The sequence below is a fragment of the Cannabis sativa genome, unplaced genomic scaffold (genome assembly GCF_029168945.1).
Source record: "Cannabis sativa cultivar Pink pepper isolate KNU-18-1 unplaced genomic scaffold, ASM2916894v1 Contig3, whole genome shotgun sequence".
Lineage (NCBI taxonomy): Eukaryota > Viridiplantae > Streptophyta > Magnoliopsida > Rosales > Cannabaceae > Cannabis > Cannabis sativa.
In genome coordinates, this window is record NW_026870039.1 from 4,751,045 (window position 1) to 4,773,482 (window position 22,438).

The window sequence follows — 22,438 nt, forward strand, 5'->3', positions numbered from 1 at the left end:
TCCCAGTGAACAACCGTAGGAGCATGAATGAATTGAGATAGTTTGTTTATTATAAAAGCAACATCGAGCCTTGTAAGTGTCAAATACTGTAATGCACCAAGAGTACTACGGTATAGAGTTTTGTCCTCAAAAGGAAGGCCCTCGGTTAAAGCCAACTTGTGTGCACTACTAGTAGGACTCGAGCAAACTTTTGCACCATCTAAATGAACCTTAACAAGCAAATCAGTGATGTATTTGCTTTGAGACAGATACATTCCAGTTGAATCTCGATGAATTTCCACCCCTAGGAAGTAATGGACAGCCCCCATGTCCTTGAGAGAAAAGATTGCATTTAGATGAGTAATAAGTTGCTGAATAAGAGTAGTATTAGGCCCTGTGATGAGAATATCATCAACATAGACAAGTAGATTAATCTGAGTTGTGCCCGAGCCATAAAGAAACAAAGATGTGTCAGCCCTTGATGCCTTAAAACCCCAATTAAATAAAGTGGTTTTGAGTTTATCATTCCATGCCCGTGGTGCTTGCTTCAATCCATAGATTGCTTTATGCAATTTACATACATGATTAGGATAAATGGGATCTTCAAAACCTTTTGGCTGAGTCATATAGACTGTCTCACTAAGTTCTCCATATAGAAAGGCATTAGAAACATCAAGTTGTCGTACCTCCCATTGATGTGTGACTGCTAAAGTGAGAACCAATCTAACGGTAACTGGTTTCACTACCGGACTAAATGTGTACTCAAAGTCAATTCCTGGCTGCTGTAAGTAACCACGGGCAACAAGCCTTGATTTGCATTTATCCAAAGTCTCATCTGCATTTAACTTCACACGATACACCCACTTGTTATCAATTAGAATCATATGAGGCTCGTAAGGGACAAGAGTCCATGTACCTTGAGCTTTGAGAGCTCTAATTTCTGTAGACATAGAGCCATTCCACACAGGATCTCGAAGAGCTGATCTCACAGATTTTGGCTCACGGGGAAGCAAATATTCAGGTAACCTATGCTTAGTTGCAAGGTATGCTTTCGGCTTGTAAATGCCTCTCATAGATCGGGTGACCATAGAGTGAGTACGAGGGACAGTGCCACTGTGAGATGCTGCACCAGGATTGGTGTCTGCAGTTGCTGGTGCACCAGTAGTGGCATCAGTAGTTGCTGATGCAGAAGCAGTTTCACGAGCAGTAGAGTGAGCAGGCACACTAAAAATTGATGTAGGAGAAGATGCAGAGGGATGATCAGCAGAAATAGCAGGTTCTATAGTTGCACCAGTCCTAGAATGTGCAACTGTAGTGTCAATAATTGCATTTAAACGAGGAAGATCAGCAGCAGTGTCGATATTGGGCATTTCATTTGGCTCAGAATCATTAGCAGTGGGAACATGTTGAGAGCCAGTTGCAAATTGCATGATGGAGTAGAAAGGAGCTTCAGAGGGTTCATTTGATGAAGTAACAACAGTCTTGAGAGCAGGAAAAGTAAATTCATCAAAGATAACATTTCTAGCAATAAAGATTCTTCCATCTGCATTTTCACACAAATAACCCTTGTGTTTTGGAGAATATCCCAGAAAAATACACTCTTCAGACCTGTACTCAAGTTTGTGATGATTATAGGGTCGCAAATGTGGATAACAAGCACAACCAAATGGTTTAAAAATACTATAATCAGGTGACTCATTGAATAGACATTCATAAAGACTAAGATTGTCAAGAACAGGTGTAGGCATGCGATTAATAGAGTGAGTGGCACATTGAAAAGCATACCACCAATAAGAAAGATCAAGATTAGCTTGAGCTAGAAGGGTTAAACCAGTTTCAATGATGTGTCTATGTTTTCTTTCAACCCTACCATTTTGAGCATGACTATGAGGACAAGGTTGTTTAAACACAATGCCTTGGTCACTTAGAAATTTTTCAAAAGGCCTATACTCCCCTCCCCCATCAGCTTGAACAGCTTTAATTGGTAAATTAAACTGTTTTTCCACAAGACTTTTAAACCTAATGAAAGTTTCAAAAGCTTGAGATTTCATAGTGAGAGGAAAGATCCAAGAAAACCTACTATAATCATCAACAAAAACTATATAATATTTGTAGTTTTCTTTGGATGCAACATGAGAAGGCCCCCATAGATCCGTGTGAACTAAAGCAAGAGGTTGATTAGCTCTAGATTTGGATAAGGGGTACGGCAGTCTATGATTCTTGCCAAGTTGACAAGCCTTACAAAATTCTAAATTTTTAAGAGAACATGGGATATTAGCTTTGTGCAAAATTTTGCTAAGTGTTTGGAAAGATGGATGACCAAGTTTCTTGTGCCAATTGTTAATATCATTGGTAGTGTGAGACAGTAAAGCAGTAGGAGTAGGAACACAAGAGTAAGGAAAACTAGATTCTTTATTACTTTGTTTAGTACAAGAAGAATCAACAGTAGTACAAGAGTGATTACAACACTTAGATTGTTTGAAGAGAGATGAAATGTCTGAAGTGGCAAGATGCACCTGCAGAGCAGTGTTAGAAAGACTAGAGCTATCATCTCCAAAGTGATAAAGCCCATCTTTGAGTTTCCCTTTAAGCAAGACTGCCCCCGTTTCCTTGTCCTTAACAAAAACACAAGTTTTATGAAATTCCAAGAAAACATCATTGTCATTAGTTAGTTTAGAGACACTAACTAAATTCTTAGTTATTGAGGGAATTTGCAAAACAGAATTAAGGTTTAAAGATTGAGAATTTGAGGAGAGAGAGGCTGTACCAATGTGAGAAATAAGAAATTTCTTACCATTAGCAACAGTGACTGTCTCATGGCCAGTGAAGGGAGTAGCCGACTCAAGATTGTCAAGAGACTGAGCAATATGATTGGTTGCACCCGAATCCACATACCATCCAACATCATCCCCAAAGTCAGGAACAGATTGAGCAACAAAAGCCTAAGGATCATATTCGAAACTTTGTTCAGTGAGATTAACCTGTGGCTGAGCAGCAGAGGCCTTAGGTGTAACCCAATTGCGATCAAAACGATAGTGGCATGTAACAGCAGTATGCCCAAATTTCATACAGACTTGGCACAAGGGTCTGTTATTATTGATAGGTCTGTTTCCATTGGCCCGATTGAAGAATCTTGAGGGGATTTCAGACATTTGACTCCGCACAGAACCATCCCTTGATGAACCATTAAAGGGCCTATATGAACCATTTCTTGAACCCACTGTGAGATTGGCTGCCATTTTTGCAGAAAGATCCAGTGCAGAAGAATGCCTTTCAAGTCGAGACTCATGTGACATCAAGAGAGCTTGTACTTCTTCGAGGGAGAGAGTATCACTTCGAGAGGTGATGCTAGATACAACAGAGTCATACTCGGGACCAAGTCCATTGAGAAGATGTAACACAAGATCAAAGTCATAAACGGGATAACCAGCAATAGCCAAAGAATCACATATAGCTTTGATCTTATCTACATAATCTAAAATGGACATATTACCTTTCTGTAAATTGGTTAATTGACTCTTGAGTTGAAGAAGTCTTGCCTTAGATTGACTGGCAAATTTTTGTTCCAAAGCTTTCCAGACTGAATTCGAAGTAGTGTAAGAGGCCACAGTAGCCAAGATCCCCTCTGTCATAGACGATCTAAGCCAGGACAACAGTAATTGATCTTTACGCCTCCATTGCACATACAGAGGATTCTCACGACCATTAATGAGTTTGTCCGGAGGAGCTTCATTGCTGAAGAGTAATTGATCAAGATCATGACCAATCACTGTAGGAACCACCTGGGATTTCCAGGAGAGAAAATTTGTGCGATCTAGTTTCAAAGTAAGAGAAGCTGTTAAAGAATTCGAAAACGGATTCCATGGCGATGCTGTCGAGGAGTTCTGAGCTAGCACCACACCAGGATCAGAGCCTACCGCCTGAGACGAGTTGTCATCGGGGGAAGCCATTGACGCAAGTCAAGGGCTCTGATACCATGAAGGATTTAAGCAGAGGAAGAAAGAAGAAGAACAGAGTTTGTTCTTGCAGAGAGAAAAATGAAAGAAGCTCAAATCTTTATTAATGAACTAAAGGTGTTTATACACACCAAACATTACAACAGAACCAAAACAATACAACCAGAAAAATAACAAACAAAGCAAAAGAAATAACAGAACTGTAACTAACCAACTGTCAAAACAGTTAGTTAGTTAACATCTTCCCATAAAAACTTTAATTTCAATCATGAATTCTAACTCTATTCTAGTATTCTTAACATGATGAAGTGCTCCAATAATGCAATATACTAGGGGTGTACATCTAAAAAAATGATGGTCTGAAGGAGGAATACGTGTTCATTTCTTAATTTTTTAGAAGGAATTTACTATTTAGTGTCCCTTATAAAAAAAATCTAGTGTGAAAATACAATTGATGGAGCTGAAAACAAAGGCTTTAAATTAAATTGAGTTGGAGAGGAAGAGACTTATTATTTATAAGACATAAATATAGTTAACGGTTTTTTTTTTTTTTTTTTGAGTATAAATATAGTTAACCTTAAAAGCATTTTTTTTAGTCGGTAGATGATTTTTAAATATTAATATAGTAATTAAAAAATGTGTATTTATGAAGAATAAAACTAACAAATGTAATATGGTGTATTATTAAAAAAAAAATGTAATATGGTGTAAAAAGAAAAATAAACGTTTCTACATATAATAATAAAAATAAAGAAGAAGATGAAAATGTTTAGAGGGCATCAAACGTCTCGTTTATATATAGTAATAATAGATGCAATCAGTTTTATTTATGTACCCGATTTATGAGGTGATTCACGTTCTGTGTTCTCTAATTAAGAAAGGCCAAAGCAAATCTTCATTGCAAATGGCAAGACAACAAGCCTTGATGAATTAAATTTAATATTTCCATTGGAATATAATATAATAATAAGAAAAAAGAAAAACCAAAGAAAATTTGAACCATCCAATTTACTTGCTATTAATAAATGGTGATTTCATTCACAAGAAAATTGGAGAAAAAGTCATTTTACCATTCCCAAAATACTGATCCGTCTCCATCAACTGGCGGCGCCACCCATCAACGCTACGGCCACCTTCACCTTCATCTCCACTTTCCAAAGACTGGTCTGTGTCTTTAATGGAAAGAACATCTCCATTATTGACAAATATAATCGTCTACGTCTAGCCATAAAGAAACGGCTAACGCTAAAAGGTAATTATATTTTACAATTTGTTTTACATTGAACATGCATGCATTGCACGTCCTTTATAATTGCAATGAAATGATATGAGTTCTCCTCAGGGAAACACTCTGGTTATTATATAGTTATGAAGGTAGGCCATGGCGGCCATCGTTAAGGAGATTTTGGCTAGGCCAATACAATTAGCGGACCAAGTGACCAAGGCTGCAGAAGATGCCCAATCATTCAAACAGGACTGCTTCGAGCTTAAGTCCAAAACAGAGAAGTTGGCTGCTCTCCTACGCCAGGCAGCGAGAGCCAGCAACGACCTCTACGAGCGCCCCACTCGCCGCATTATTGATGATACAGAGCAAGTACTCGACAAGGCACTCACCCTTGTCATAAAGTGTCGAGCCAATGGCATAATGAAGCGTGTCTTCACCATAATTCCCACTGCGGCCTTCAGAAAAACGTCCACCCAGCTCGAGAATTCAATCGGGGATGTCTCTTGGCTCCTTCGGGTTTCTGCCTCTGCCTGCGATCGAGACGACGAGTACCTCGGCTTACCCCCAATTGCAGCCAATGAGCCAATCCTATGCCTAATATGGGAACAGATAGCAATTCTTTACACGGGGTCATTGGAAGAACGATCGGATGCTGCTGCTTCGTTGGCGTCGTTGGCTAAAGACAATGAACGGTACGGTAAGCTTATTATTGAGGAAGGTGGGGTGGCGCCACTTCTGAAATTGGCAAAAGAAGGCCGAATGGAAGGTCAGGAGAATGCTGCCACGGCAATTGGGCGTCTGGGTCGTGACCCGGAAAGCGTTGAACACATTGTGAACGCTGGAGTTTGTAATGTGTTTGCGAAAATCCTCAAAGAAGGTCACATGAAGGTTCAGGTACTAGTTGCTTGGGCAGTCTCAGAATTGGCAGGGAATCATCCCAAATGTCAAGACCATTTTGCTCAAAACAATGCAATTCGGCTTCTTGTTAGCCATCTGGCTTTCGAGACCATTCAAGAGCATAGTAAGTACGCCATTGCCACTAAACAACAGATGTCCATACATTCGGTGGTAATGGCAAGTAATAACAATAATCAAGAACCCAACTCCAACCCTAACACTAACACCAACAAGAAAGAGACTGAAGACGAAGCTAGTCATGTGTCGCACCCGATGGGGAATCAAACTCCAAGCCAGATGCACAATGTAGTCACCAACACTATGGCCATGAGAAATAATGCTATTAGTACTCCAAATCAACCAAAGCAGCAGCAACAACATCAACCACAGATGCCTCCTCATAATAGTCACTCACACCAAGGAAAAGGGAGTCAAGGTTCGGGCAACGCTAAGCAACACCACCACCACACACCAGTCTCATTAGCAGGGGCTAGTATCAAGGGGAGGGAATTCGAAGACCCTGCAACCAAGGCTGAGATGAAAGCAATGGCAGCCAGAGCACTGTGGAAACTCTCAAAGGGAAATGTTGTCGTTTGCCGCAGCATAACAGAGTCTAGAGCCCTTTTATGCTTTGCGGTACTACTCGAAAAGGGACAAGAGGATGTTCAATTGTATTCAGCTAAAGCATTGATGGAAATCACAGCCGTAGCAGAGCAAAACTCTGATCTAAGACGCTCTGCTTTTAAGCCCACTTCGCCTGCTGCAAAAGCAGTGGTGGAACAACTTCTTAAAATCATTGAAAAGGCCGATTCAGAACTCCTCACTCCTTGTATCAAAGCCATTGGTAACTTAGCTAGGACTTTCAGGGCCACAGAGACCAGAATAATTGGACCTTTAGTTAAGTTACTAGATGAAAGAGATCCGGACACTACTATGGAGGCTGTGATTGCTCTGAATAAGTTTGCCTGTACAGAAAACTTTCTTCATGTTAATCACTGCAAGGCAATAATAGATGGAGGAGGGACTAAGCATTTGATACAGTTGGTTTATTTTGGAGAACAAATGATTCAAATACCAGCCTTGATTCTTTTGTGTTTCATTGCTTTACATGTTCCTGATAGTGAGGTTCTTGCTCAAGAAGAAGTGCTTATAGTTCTTGAATGGTCTACGAAGCAGGGTCATTTGGTTGAGGAGCCTGTCATGGAAGCTCTGTTACCTGAAGCCAAAAGTAGATTGGAACTTTATCAGTCTAGAGGTTCAAGAGGTTTCCATTGATCATTATAACTCAACAACAGTTTGTACAAGATTTTTTTTTTGTTAATTTCAACTAGTTTTACTTTTCCTTCTTTTGTGATTTAATTTCTAAACTCTTTAATATAAGAAAGAAAGTACATAATTAGTCTACCTATTTATAAATGTTATATTAGATGTGGTTAGTGTTATTTTTTTTTAAAAAAAATACAATTTAAATTTACACTCACTATACATATATCATTTATCTTTTATGTTAAACAAATTGTGTTTCGCGTGGTTGTATTTTGTTTAATTATAATTTAGTCATAAAAGCTTATTAAATTTAAAATTTTAATATGTTTTTTTTTATAAAGTGGCTAAATGTAATTCTTAATTTAACATTTTATTTTTCTATTCCGTCAAACGATCATTTTTAACTTTCACGTTAACTTTCAAAAAATAATAAAAAAAATAAACCTTACGATGAGAGAGTTTGTTATTTAATTTAAATAGGAAGCTCCATTTATTCACATTCAAACCTCACCTTAACATTTTATTTAATTTAGTTTAACATTTGTGTTCTAAGTTCTTTTTCGTAGATCTAAGTTTGTAGATCGGAGCTCTACGAATTAATGGATGGATGTATTTTGATCAATTTCATTATATTTTATATATGCTCGATTTTAATTCTTTTCTTTTTATTTTTTTCAAAAAAAATGATATGTTTATGTTTTCATATTTTGATATTCAATTTTTGTAAAATTATTTTTTTTAATTACGAAAATAATTTTCCTGAAAATTTTTATTATCAAATAATCATGTTTAGTGGTATGACCAACTACAAATTATAAGTATGCAACCAAAGTAACTATTATGATTATTTTGCTACGATAAATTTAATGTAAATTTAATATTTTTAACAAATTTTCTTATATTACACATCTTATTTATTAGTAGAAGAAAAGTAACATATAAAACATAATATTCTCAATTATATCCCTAGCTAGTACTTTCTGTCACAAATTAATACACTCTAGATTAAATTCTATCATTATTAAAATACAAACTACAACAAAAATAAATCATTAGTTTTGTGAGTTTTTAGCCGTTAAATCCTTTGAATTATTATTTTATTTACACTTAGGAGGCGTTTGGTTGGGAGGAATGAAAATATAGGAATAGGAATGGGAATGGGAATTGGAATAGGAATGGAATGGAATAAAATTTAAAATGCATAAAAAAAATTGATAAAAAAATAATTAAATTTTTTTTCTTGTTACATTGGAATGGTCATTCCTTCCTTTTTAAAATGGAATAGCCATTCCACCAAAATGGTGGAAAGAGCATTCCATTGGAATGCCATTCCAATACTTTAAAATGCAACCAAACAAAAGAATGGAATGAAAATTATTTCCTTTCCATTCCATTCAATTTCATTACCTCCAACCAAACGCCATTAATTCTCTGGAGGCGTTTGGTTGGGAGGAATGAAAATATAAGAATAGGAATGAGAATGAGAATAGGAATAGGAATGGAATGGAATAAAATTTAAAATGCATACAAAAAATTAATAAAAAAATCATTAAATTTTTTTTCTTGTTACATTGGAATGGTCATTCATTTCTTTTTAAAATAGAATAGCCATTCCACCAAAATAGTGGAAAGAGTATTCCATTGGAATGCTATTCCAATACTTTAAAATGCAACCAAACAAAGGAATGGAATAAAAATTGTTTTCTTTCCATTCTATTCCATTTCATTACCTCCAACCAAATGCCACCTAAGTTCAAATTTTAGTGGTAAAACTCTATAAACTACTCAATTGTTAGTAAATTTAAAATGCCATCCATTTATCATAGTTTTTTTTTTTTTTCGCTGGAGAAATAACTCAATTAAACACCAAAGCAGAACAAAAAGGTTCAATTGGTCACAAGATGGACCAACTCCTCAGCAATTAAAAAACCAGAAAAATTAAGATCAAATGCCCATTTAGCAAGCAAATGGGCAGCCTGAACTTGGGAACGAGGCAGCCACACTACCTCCACTTCAGGGATGTAATACCCGGAATTTAGAAAAGGATTAGCAAAAACCCTAATTAGATAATTATGAGTTAATTGAGGAATTATATTATTATATAGTTCAATATATGTGAAATTATATGAAATTTAACATGTTAAGACCCCGTTGGTGAGCTAGGGGCATTTTGGTAATTATGACCCGAGAAGGGTAAATTGATGAAATTAATTTAATTACGTGCTTAATAGAACTATATTATTATATAGTATGCATGTGTTGTCTTTTCAGGTGTATTCTGACAGGTTGGCGCGGTATAGTCACAATCGGGTATTTCGGGCCGAACCGGGTTCAGGCCCGAAATGAAAATTAGATTGAATTAATTGGCATTTTATTTGATAATGAGAAATCTAAAATTTAATTGGGTTTGAATTGGTGTGTAAATGTTATTTTTTTGCCCTTGCATGCCTAAGTGAATGTTATTTGGCCCTAGGGGCAAAATGGTCTTTTAGACCCTTAATTTATGTTTAATAAAAGAATGATTTTAAGGAAAATAAAATGAATTTTCTGGTGTTATTCTCTCTCTCATCCGACCCTCTTTCTCTCTTCCAAACCCTCTTGATTTTTTAAAATTTGTTTGGAGAATTGCTTGAAGTTGGTGTGGAATCAAAGCTTTGCAATTGTGGAATTTTGAGCTTGCTTTTGGGTTGAGTTTAAGGTAGTTTTCTCAGCTTTATTTCTAATTAAAGTTTGCTGATTTTTGTTGTTAGAAGAGCATGAAAATGGTTGTGATGTTGTGAATTGCATGTTCTTGATTTTGATGTTGATTTTGGTGAATAGAGTGTGTAAAGCATAATTTAGTTGTGATATATGTTTATTGAGCATGGAATGTGAGTTTAGGTCAGAATTTATGAGTTATTGGTTGAGTTTGCAGCTCTGATTTTAGTGTTGTTCTTGAGTTTGTGTTTTGGGGTTTTGATGTTCATGGTTATGGACTTGAATTCTAGGTTGAATTTTGCTCAAGTGTTGAGCTTGACTTGAGGGTTGTTGATCTTATTTTTGGGATGCATATTCTGTGATGAATTTAAGCATGAAATTGTGTTTTACTCCCTGTTTTGGTTGAAGTTCGATTATATGGAAAAGTGGGCATGTTTAGATCTTAAAATCTGGTTTTCTGAGTTTTTCGAACCCAGTGGCCGCGGCCAGATTTATGGTCGCCGCGGCCATAAAACCCAGCAGAGAGCCATATTTTTCCCAATTTTGTTTTGGCCATAACTTTTGACTCGGGACTCCGTTTGGGACATTCTTTATACTGTTGGAAAGCTCTTTTCGAGCTCTATGTGATTATTTGTATTGTAAATGCCATGCTTGAATTTTATTGAGTTAAAAGTCAGGGGTTAACCCTAAGTATGAATTATCCCAGATTTGTGTGACTAGGATTACCGGCACCTGATCAGGAGCACCCGGGGATTTGGAATCTCCTTCTATAGCTGGAAAACAGGTAAGACAGTAGTTTGTACGTAGAGTATGCGCAGTGGCGCTTATGTTGAATATGATATATGTGAGTTATGGTAACCGGGATTAGGGTTATTACCCTAATAGGAACAGTTTGTTAGCCTAGGGTTATTACCCTAGTGAAATATGTGTATAAATGCCATGCCATGTTAATTGAAATGAAATTTATGGATTATGCGCTCAAGGCATAATCAGGTTGGACTCGGTACACATAACCGAGATGAACCACTTCTAAGGCCTAAATGTTTTTAGACGTGTGAGAGTAACACGTGGGTCTACGTCATGTAGATTTAATTAGATGTGTGAGCGCAACACATAGGTCTACGCCACGTAGACATAAATGGGCATGATGAAATAATGATCAAGTCTGTGCTATACAGACATATGTGAATGAGCATATTATATTTATTATGATTTATACTGTCTTGCTGGGCTTGGCTCACGGGTGCTCTACTGTGCAGGAAAGGGTAAGTCAGTGACTGATCAACCATGAGTTTCAGGAGCGGGACGAAGAATGTACATGTTCACGCCACTTCAGACCAAGTGGGTTATGGGTCTAACAGTGTTGACTTTTGTATTCGGTTTTGCCGCTTAGGTCGGCCAGTAAGAAAGAACTTGTAATAAGTTTGTAAATATTTTTGGGATCCCAACTATTTTGAAAAGTTAAATATATTACAAGTTTATTTTCAGTCTTTTTAATATAAAAGTCTAAATTCTGCGCTATTTTAATTAGTAATCACGATTAGGGGATTAGGGTTTCATAAGTATTTTTGAGTAGCGTGCCTAATTATTTAGGGCGTTACAAGGGAGGTCATTCAGCATCTCCAGCAAGCTCCAAAACACCCCAGTAAGCCGCCTATCCGGCGCCCTTCGCGAGCGTAAACCTTGCACAAGCAGAAGACAGTCTGAGACTATCTTCACCCGCCTCCAACCACGACTTTGGCACCACTTGATCGCATGAAACACTACCCACGCCTCAGCTTCCAGCGGCTGAGTTGCCTCAAATGTCACAGTCATGGCCTCCAAGAAACTACCCTCCGACTCCGACACAACAATCCCAGCCGCTGCTCTCAAGTCTTTGAACGCTGCATCCACAAAAAGAACCGTTTTGCCCACATAAAGCTCCTCAAAAACATGCTGAGCCGCCTCCGAATTAGGCCGAGAGTCCCAAACAGACACAAGACAAGCAGCAGCCCTTTGAACTCTAGCCAACACGCCCATCAAAGACGAATTTATACGATCATGAAAAGCTCGATTCCTAGCAGTCCACAGCTCATCAAACAAGCAAATACCAAATCTAATGAACTCTTCTATATGTTGGGTTTTATGCCCTAAATAAAACTCATTTCATATAATCAGATTTACTTATTAATAAAGATCAGAAATAACATTTTATGTTGCATGGTTCACATGATTTATTTCATGATTATATGTGTATATAATGTATGAATTTTTTTTAAGTCCAGAACATATGAGTTGGTTAAAGATTATAGTGTTGTCAGCACAGTGGAATATAATCTTTATTATATGTTCAAAAGTTGATTCCTTGATTTGTCAGAACACTGGATTTAGACTGACATGGTATAATCAGCGATAGGTATTCTTACACCTTGGAAAAGTGTTATGTCCTTTCCAGGACATTGGCAAAGTTTACCAGTATCGGATGCATGGAGTATGCATTGGAATGGACCGATATTGAACTTTGAATTAGATTTTGAAACTTACCGTAAATATCTATTCAATTCAATATCACTTGTTGATCCTAGATCACATGATCGAAATCCTGATATGGTTAGGCTCAATTTCAAGAGTGTTACTCGTGTTCTTTGATTTGTTAGTTAAGCCCAGTTTTGTATCAGGGTAATACGTACATTTTGGGAACACGGTAATACAATTGAGTGGGGGAGCGCTAACATAAATATGGAATCTATATCTTTTATTTGGCAAATAGAAGTAAAGGATGATTTCCTTCGAGCTTAACCAAACGAAGATAAATGGTGGAGATCTCATTTCACTTAGGTGAAATATCATTTATACAGGGTTAAGTGTTTTAAGGATAAAATACATTGTAGGGTGTTACGGTAATTTAATCCCTGTACAGTGTAAATCATCTATATAGAGGATCATTGATCACATTAGGGTTATAACAATGGATAACAAATGACGTGTCTATATCGTGGAACATATAGAGCGTTTCTATATGACTGAGAGTGCAATTCCAAGTTCTAAGTGTGGATTCAATGAGGAATTAATAAGTTAGGGAATTTACTTGGTAAATTCGGTTCGACTTATTGGAAGCTCGGTTATATAGACCCATGGTCCCCATACTAGTTGAGGCCATACTGCTTGTAAGACTCAGTTAATTGATTTTAATTAATCAATTATAATTCTAAAAGTTAGACTATGTCTACTTTATGAATTCTCACAGTTTAAGGATGAAATCGTAAATAAAAGGGTTTCTAGGTTTAATTATTAATTAAGAGACTTTGTATGTCTAATTAATAATTATTTTAAATGACAATATTATTTAATAATCTATTTTAGTTATTAAATAATTAGTTTTGGCATTTAAATGATTAGAATTGGAAAAATGGCATTTTTGGAGAAATTGAAATAAAATTGAGGAAACTGCAAAATCCAAGTGAGGCCCATTTCCCTCTATGGCCGAACATCCCTTTGTGTTTCCCAATTATTATTTTTATTTTTTAATTGACATGTAATTGCTAATCAAAGCCTAGCAAAAATAGGAAAGTGGTGAATCACACTAAATAAGGCAGTTGATTGATTACACAGTAATTAAGGAAACTGTTTTATTTAGAAAGTTGTGCTCTCCCTTCTCCCTATATAAAGCAACCTTTGTGTCTCTTCTCTTGCATGCTATCAGCCACAAAATTGAGAGAGAAAAAGAGAGAAATTTCGAAATCCTTGTGAGATGAGTAGTGCCCACACACATCAAGTGGTATCTCAATCATAGTATGGAAGACTATGGAATTTCTGCATCAAAGAAGGAGAAAAGAAGATCCAGGTTCAGATCTTGGTGATGCTCTGCTACAGAAAGGAATCAAGGGCTAGAGATCTGAACGGAAGGAGTCATAATATTCTGCTGCACCCACTGTAAGGTTTTCTAACTTTATATGTGTTTATTTTCATTGTTTTAGAATTCATATTAGGTTGTTAATCCAACATACTTGTTAGTAAATCTAGATCCTGGTAAAATAATTTCCAACAACTGGCACCAGAGCCATGGTAATGATTTACTTTCATGTAATATGAATTAAAACGATGTTAGCATGTTTCTGTGTTGATTTGGATGGTTTCATGTTGGTTTATGTGCTTATGTGATGAATGTATGTGTTGTACGAAATTTCTCCATGAAATATATTTTTTCAATTTTTGAAAATATTTTATTTGGATTCCTTGTGAAAAATTGAGCAATTTTCGTTTTTACGGAATTCGATTCCGATAAAAATTGAGAAAGATATGAATTTTGGAAGATTGGAAATCATGGTTGCTGCATGCAGCCTATCCTGTTAGTTCCCCACAAATTGCGAATTTTTGAGGTTTTTTTCCCAAAAATCCAATTTTTTCATGGGCTTGTTTCCCAAAATTTATTTTTCCAATTTTAAATATTTCTAAATTGAAATGTTTCCAATTTTAAATATTTTCAATTTGGAATTTTTCCAATTTTAAATATTTCTATTTTGGATTGTTTCTAATTTTTAAATATTTCCTATTATGGTCAGATTTAAAAATTTGTTAAGTTCTTTAATATTTATTTATTATTTAATTATAAAATTAGATATTTTGATATTTAAGATATTTTAAATTAAAAGATAACTTTGTCCTTTTATTTAAAATATTATATTAAAATTATCTTATATGTTAAATTAAATAATTAATAAATTTGAAATTAACATAGATATTTTTATAGATATACTTACCATAATGTTTTCAAATTCAAAAATTTGTTATTTTGTTAAATATTTAATTATTTATAAATTATAAGTTTAAAAATGATATTTTTTCTATATATATCATTTTTTCCTTATTAGAAATTTATAAATCATATCTTAAATATTTAAATAACATAGATATTTTTGTAGAGATTTGAATATTGCTTAATTTGAGATATTTTGACATATAATTATGGTAATTATTATTCATTTATTATTTTATTCCTAAAATAATAATTATCTAACCAAATCTATTTTAAAGTTGGTTTATTTTATTAAATTATAAGATCTGAAAGTGATATTGAAGATTCTTTCCTTTCAAATCATTGATCTTATTAGATATTTAATTTGATTCAAATAAACCTAGATATTTTAAAATTAGTTTCCTTTATTTGGTTAGTTTAAGAATAATAATTTAATTATATTAATATCTTGATTCACATCTGTTACATGGACAATGTTTGTTTATTTATATTGTTTATTTAAAACTTTTTTAACAAACCTATTATTTATCTGATCTAAATTGCTATGATTAACTTGTTGACAGATCATGATCCATTGATCTGATTTTAATCATAGTCCAATTGACGATAGATCTTATAAATAATTTGTAACAGGTAAATTTTGTACTTCTTTCATCTTTGTAAACCTAGTAACATGATAGGGTCCATCCAAATCATTTGACCTGTGTGAGCCTATATGTTTGCTTTTGGGCTTAGATACATATAGGGAGCCCATTTAAGTTTTTACTAAGTAAATGGACTAGGTTGCTAAAATAAATTTTGACATAAGGAAATTTATTTAGGCCCAATTAGATTTGGGCTTATTCAATGAATAACAATTGTTTATTTTAAGGTTAAATTCCTCTCTTTTGGGCCTTGTGTGAGAGTTGGGGGCCATAGAAGTGGGTACGACATACTGAACCCAGCTCCCCCTCACATGAACTACCCCAATTGTGAAGGCCCATTTGCCTTATTTAAATAATTGTATTAGCTTAATTATATTAGTCTAACCTAATTAAAATTGAATTAGCAACATAATTAACTTTTAAAATATATGAAATTTATTTTTCATTGTAATATTTTAAAGTTAATTTTAGAAAAACACTTAGTTAATGATATATTCTAGACAGTTATTTCTAGTACTAGTTATTATTTCTAATATTAAATAGGAAAATATCATTGATTGTGAAATTAATTGTTTCCTAATTAATTTTGGTACAATCTAAGTTTAGAATATTTTCCAAGTATTAAACTAGAATTAATAATTAAGTTTCCTCTTTACTTAATTATTTGATTCTTGAATTTAATACATTTAATTAAATTGAAAATTTCCATATTTAAGTTGATTTTCATCATGATACTTAAATATTGTTATTTTCATGTTATTTAATTAAAGTTGAAAATTATTTTAAGTTTGGAATCTTATTTCAGAATAACTTAAGTTTGAATAATTTTTAGAATATATTTTATTTTATTTTATTAATCATTTCCCAATTTTCGAAATTACATTTCTTTAATGTAGAAATTTCGAATTTTATTTGAAAAATAGATTAAAGTTGAAAATTATTTATTTAATTTTGGACCAACTTAAATCATTGATTTTTTCATTTAATGATTAATTAAAATAAATGATCTAAAATATATTATAATTAGAAATTGGATTAATTAGTCTATGAAAGTCTAGATAGATATTATCTGTTTTGATTGAAGTATTTTTCTAGTGTATTTAATTAAATAGAAAATTAATATTTAAGTTGATTTTTAATCATGATACTTAAATATTTGAAATTTTTCTTAGATATTTAATTAAATAGGAAAATTATATTTTTTGTTGAAAATTAATTTTTATTAATTTTGGGCCAACATAAAATTAGAGTAATTTTCCAGGATTTATTTTATTTTATTTGAAAGCATTTTCGAAAATGCAATATATATTTATAGAAAATTAAATTTGAGTTGTAAATTAATTCAAATTAATTTTGAAACAACTTAAATTGAATAATTTTTTAAATATATATGGAAATTATTACTAAGATGGAAATAATTCACGTTATTTATCCATCTAAGTATAGTTTATAAATATTAAATTAAAATTTATATTTGGAATTTTTCATTCTAAATTGGAAATTTTAATTAAATAAATATATATTTAAAATAAATTGATTAAAATAAATATTAGAAGAAAATACAACCCTTCATTAAATAATGAGCTTTATTATTATAAGGAAATTCGATCTCCATTGTTGGTTTTACATAGCTATTGTTTTAGTGAGTAATCCTCCCTAATGAAGGAACGTTCATTAGCAAGTTAGCACCGTTTAATCTCGAAAGATAAGTAATCTTGTAAGTTTTTTTATATAGTTTATGATCACCCTAATGGTGGCGACTGTATAAGACTTGCAAGAATATGAAACAATGGTGGAAGCTCATAAGATAGAATAGCCTTGACTCTCGCCTAAACGGGACAACGCGGATTCACATCTTGATCGAATAAAAGGTTGCTAGAATGTTGATCATTTTAGATGAGCTGACAACTCTATTCAATGAATGGTAGCTTTGACTCTCGCCTAAACGGGACACTGATATCAGTTTGTTGAAAACCTTGGAAATTATTTAGGATTGTATGTTTTAGTATTTTCACTTGTCATTCCTACTTGCTATGTGCTTCATAATTTCTGAATTGTGTATGAATTTGTATTGAACCATGTTATTTTCTGTTATTAAATTGTAGTTTAATTTCGAATCTTCATTGTTGGTCTAACTTGATTTGTTTTTCTAATGAGATAAATCCCTAATGGATTTTCACCATTAGACTAACATAATAGTGTTAGATCTCGAAAGATAAATATTGTATATGCAACATCTAGCTGTTCATCAATTGATGACACCTCAGACTAGTGTTTTACAATATGAAACAAGAAGATTGTATAAATAAGATTACTTTGACTCTCGCTAATCGGAGCATCGTTGGATTCTTATTTAAAACGAAATTATCCTAATTCCTCTTAGCTTATTCATTTCGAATTAGCTTAATGACATATCATTGGATGAATGGTCTATAAATCATATAAAGTCTTATTTTCTCTTAAGAAATTAGATGACGCATATGATTATATTCCCGGAATTCTATCCCTAAATGATATAAATCCTCAATCTTAGATATCTCCTACTTGTATAGGCAAATCATAGAGTTAGATTAGTAGTGGTGGTCCAAGAAAGAATTACTAATTATACAGTTACACTTTCACAAGTGTTTAATAACCATTTTCTTTCAATGGATTCAAACTGTATGAGTTTAGTATTCTGTGACCAGAATCCACTTGCACTATTCTAAGAACTCTTTGATGTAACTAAACTTAAGTCATCAAAAGATACAACCACATATTTTATAATCTAAAGCATTTGTATCTTGTTCATAGTGGTTTTGACAAGATCATTCTCTGCAAAGAGTTAATATGCCTATATCCACTGAAAGTAATTTCATCTCATTCGCAGATGGATGTACAATCAGGGGTGGATATGAGTTTTCGTTGTATTCTTAAAACGATCACTCTAGATTTTACCTTATGCAAAAGAAATTTGAAATGTTTGAAAAATTTCATGAATTTCTAGCAATGGTAAGTGGTTAAAGATCTTGCGAACTGATAGGGGTGGAGAAAAAGTTAGTAGATATGCAGTTCAAAGATCATTAATTTGATTTTGAATTATATCCAAACTTACCTCCCCAGAATTTTCGAGTTGCATATTGATAATTAGTTACTAGTCATTGCCTAAATCCTTCTATGGTAATATAATTTCAGGATGATGTAATGGTTGTATACTTAATGTAAATCATTACTAGATTCATGGATGACCTAATCGAAATCTTAAGAAAAGCTAGAATTGCTAACCATGGTTTGCATGTTTGTCAGCTATTCTAAGTGATTCGGGGTGGAGCATCCCGTAGTCATTAGATAAGAAAGTGTTTGTTTAAACAAATACTATTTTTCTAAGAAAATGACTAAGTCTGAAAATAAAGTAGCAAATAAAGGAGATATTTTTTTTTCTTGATTCCAAAAGTGTTCTATCATCTTATTTTACAAGATGATCCCACTGCCTCTGCTGTCTTAACACAACTGAAGAGGTCTATACCATTTAGTTTTCTTTGACATAGTTCACGGTACCTTGTTGTAGTGGGAGAGTTTCTAGGAACTCACCTTCTTATAACTTGGAAGACACTAGTGATTAAAATCCATTGTGAGTTTAAACAAGTAATGGATTGTCAAGATAAGAAACTAAGAAGAAAGCCAAGAGAACTATGGTTTGATCCATTCACATGGAGTAACCTAAAGTTTTCTGTTACAAGGACATGAAAGGAAATTTTCGTTAATAAGTCTATTCAATGGACTTAACAAAACTTCCTGTTCCTAGTATTATAGGTTTAAGTTTATCTAAACCTATGGCTTGTGGTATACCTGGTAATTACTTACTTTAATGCAAGCAACTTACTTTAGTAAGATGCTGAAGCATTTTCTTTCCAATGGCAATCTATAGAAGCGTCACAACTTCTTAGACATAGATTTTATTTATCTAAGGAAAAGTCTCAACTATTCCAGAGAAGATAAAGCCATGAAAGAATTCTTAAATCAACAGTGAGAGGTCTCAGATATGCTTTTGTATGCCTTAGACCAGACACTTGCTGTTGAGTGGGAGTAATGAGTAAGTATCAGATTAATCTAGGGGAGTAACATTGGAAGACAATCAAGTAAATTTTTAAGATTAAGAAGAGGAACTATATGTTAGTCAATAAGGGTGGTTTTGAAACTCTTAGACTACACCACATCAGATTTCAAGACTTGCCTTTGTGCTAGAAAGTCTGCTGATGAGATGGTGATTACTTTGGGGGTGGAGTAGTGATTTTGGAGAAGTGTAAAAACCTATCTGAAATCTCTTGGTCTACCAGAAAGAGACTGAATGTTAAAAGTTGCAGGAAAGATACTTTTTCAGTCTAAGGAAAGTTCTATACATTTGTGGCAGTGTTCCAACTTGCCTTAACTACTAGGGTTACTTCCTGTATAACAAAAGAGTAGTTGCCCAAAAGTATAGAATCCAGTATCCCAAAAGAGTAGACATATAGAGAGGAATTTCACATTATCAAGGATTTTGTGATTAAGGAAGAGTAATGGTGGAGAAGAGGTTGTGTTTAATTCAACCTGTCAGATCCCATTACGAGGAGTTTACTACTATTACACTTGATTGGTATATCAAGGTGTTAATGATTATTTGAAATGCACTTTTTGTTTTATATTAGTGCAAGTGGGAGTTTGTTGGGTTTTATGCCCTAAATAAAACTCATTTCATATAATCAGATTTACTTATTAATAAAGATCAGAAATAACATTTTATGTTGCATGGTTCACATGATTTATTTCATGATTATATGTGTATATAATGTATGAATTTTTTTTAAGTCCAGAACATATGAGTTGGTTAAAGATTATAGTGTTGTCAGCACAGTGGAATATAATCTTTATTATATGTTCAAAAGTTGATTCCCTGATTTGTCAGAACACTGGATTTAGACTGACATGGTATAATCAGCGATAGGTATTCTTACACCTTGGAAAAGTGTTATGTCCTTTCCAGGACATTGGCAAAGTTTACCAGTATCGGATGCATGGAGTATGCATTGGAATGGACCGATATTGAACTTTGAATTAGATTTTGAAACTTACCGTAAATATCTATTCAATTCAATATCACTTGTTGATCCTAGATCACATGATCGAAATCCTGATATGGTTAGGCTCAATTTCAAGAGTGTTACTCGTGTTCTTTGATTTGTTAGTTAAGCCCAGTTTTGTATCAGGGTAATACGTACATTTTGGGAACACGGTAATACAATTGAGTGGGGGAGCGCTAACATAAATATAGAATCTATAGCTTTTATTTGGAAAATAGAAGTAAAGGATGATTTCCTTCGAGCTTAACCAAACGAAGATAAATGGTGGAGATCTCATTTCACTTAGGTGAAATATCATTTATACAGGGTTAAGTGTTTTAAGGATAAAATACATTGTAGGGTGTTACGGTAATTTAATCCCTGTACAGTGTAAATCATCTATATAGAAGATCATTGATCACATTAGGGTTATAACAATGGATAACAAATGACGTGTCTATATCGTGGCACATATAGAGCGTTTCTATATGACTGAGAGTGCAATTCCAAGTTCCAAGTGTGGATTCAATGAGGAATTAATAAGTTAGGGAATTTAGTTGGTAAATTCGGTTCGACTTATTGGAAGCTCGGTTATATAGACCCATGGTCCCCATACTAGTTGAGGCCATATTGCTTGTAAGACTCAGTTAATTGATTTTAATTAATCAATTATAATTCTAAAAGTTAGACTATGTCTACTTTATGAATTCTCACAGTTTAAGGATGAAATCGTAAATAAAAGGGTTTCTAGGTTTAATTATTAATTAAGAGACTTTGTATGTCTAATTAATAATTATTTTAAATGACAATATTATTTAATAATCTATTTTAGTTATTAAATAATTAGTTTTGGCATTTAAATGATTAGAATTGGAAAAATGGCATTTTTGGAGAAATTGAAATAAAATTGAGGAAACTGCAAAATCCAAGTGAGGCCCATTTCCCTCTATGGCTGAACATCCCTTTGTGTTTCCCAATTATTATTTTTATTTTTTAATTGCCATGTAATTGCTAATCAAAGCCTAGCAAAAATAGGAAAGTGGTGAATCACACTAAATAAGGCAGTTGATTGATTACACAGTAATTAAGGAAACTGTTTATTTGGAAAGTTGTGCTCTCCCTTCTCCCTATATAAAGCAACCTTTGTGTCTCTTCTCTTGCATGCTATCAGCCACGAAATTGAGAGAGAAAAAGAGAGAAATTTCGAAATCCTTGTGAGATGAGTAGTGCCCACACACATCAAGATGGAAGACTATGGAATTTCTGCATCAAAGAAGGAGAAAAGAAGATCCAGGTTCAGATCTTGGTGATGCTCTGCTACAGAAAGGAATCAAGGGCTAGAGATCTGAACGGAAGGAGTCATAATATTCCGCTGCACCCACTGTAAGGTTTTCTAACTTTATATGTGTTTATTTTCATTGTTTTAGAATTCATATTAGGTTGTTAATCCAACATACTTGTTAGTAAATCTAGATCCTGGTAAAATAATTTCCAACATCTATATCTCCTACATCCGCACCACTCATGAAATCAGGAGATAAAATCCATTCAACCATCTTTCTCGGGGAGTCAAAGTGAAGGTTCCCACTTCTAATGGACCAACGGCTAGCAAACCACACCGCCTTAGCAAGAGGGCAGTTCCAGAAGAGGTGTAGAGCCGAATCTTCCGATGCACCACAGATAACGTAGCTACTATTATTACCAAAGATCCTCCGTAGACGGCTCCCAAAGGGGAGGATATCTTTGCAAAGTTTCCAGAGAAACAATTTCAGCCTCTCCGTGATCTTGAGCTTCCAAATTCGGTTCCAAAACAAGTCCGGATCACCCCAACGATGCTTGATAATCGACTTATAAGCAACACTCGGAGTAAACAATCCATTAGTGGCATCTTTCCAAACCAACAGATCTTCCCTAGAGCTAGGCAGCCGCTTAATAAGATTCAGAGAACTAGCAACACTAGGGAC

General features: G+C 34.0%; 2 protein-coding genes across 2 annotated transcripts; one reads left to right on the top strand and one right to left on the bottom strand.

The window, feature by feature from the left end:
* The first annotated feature begins 4,945 nt into the window (after positions 1-4,945).
* On the top strand, positions 4,946-7,478 carry LOC115702427 (uncharacterized). The gene is made up of 2 exons (XM_061107858.1): positions 4,946-5,187; positions 5,278-7,478. Exon 2 carries the CDS (start codon positions 5,317-5,319, stop codon positions 7,330-7,332), a length of 2,016 nt encoding a protein of 671 aa, XP_060963841.1. The 5' UTR covers positions 4,946-5,187; positions 5,278-5,316; the 3' UTR covers positions 7,333-7,478.
* Positions 7,479-11,601: 4,123 nt separating this feature from the next.
* Positions 11,602-22,138, bottom strand: LOC133033127 (uncharacterized). The gene is made up of 2 exons (XM_061107736.1): positions 21,971-22,138; positions 11,602-12,125 (listed from the first exon to the last, which is right to left on the bottom strand). Exon 2 carries the CDS (start codon positions 12,037-12,039, stop codon positions 11,602-11,604), a length of 438 nt encoding a protein of 145 aa, XP_060963719.1. The 5' UTR covers positions 12,040-12,125; positions 21,971-22,138.
* Between the last annotated feature and the right edge of the window lie 300 nt (positions 22,139-22,438).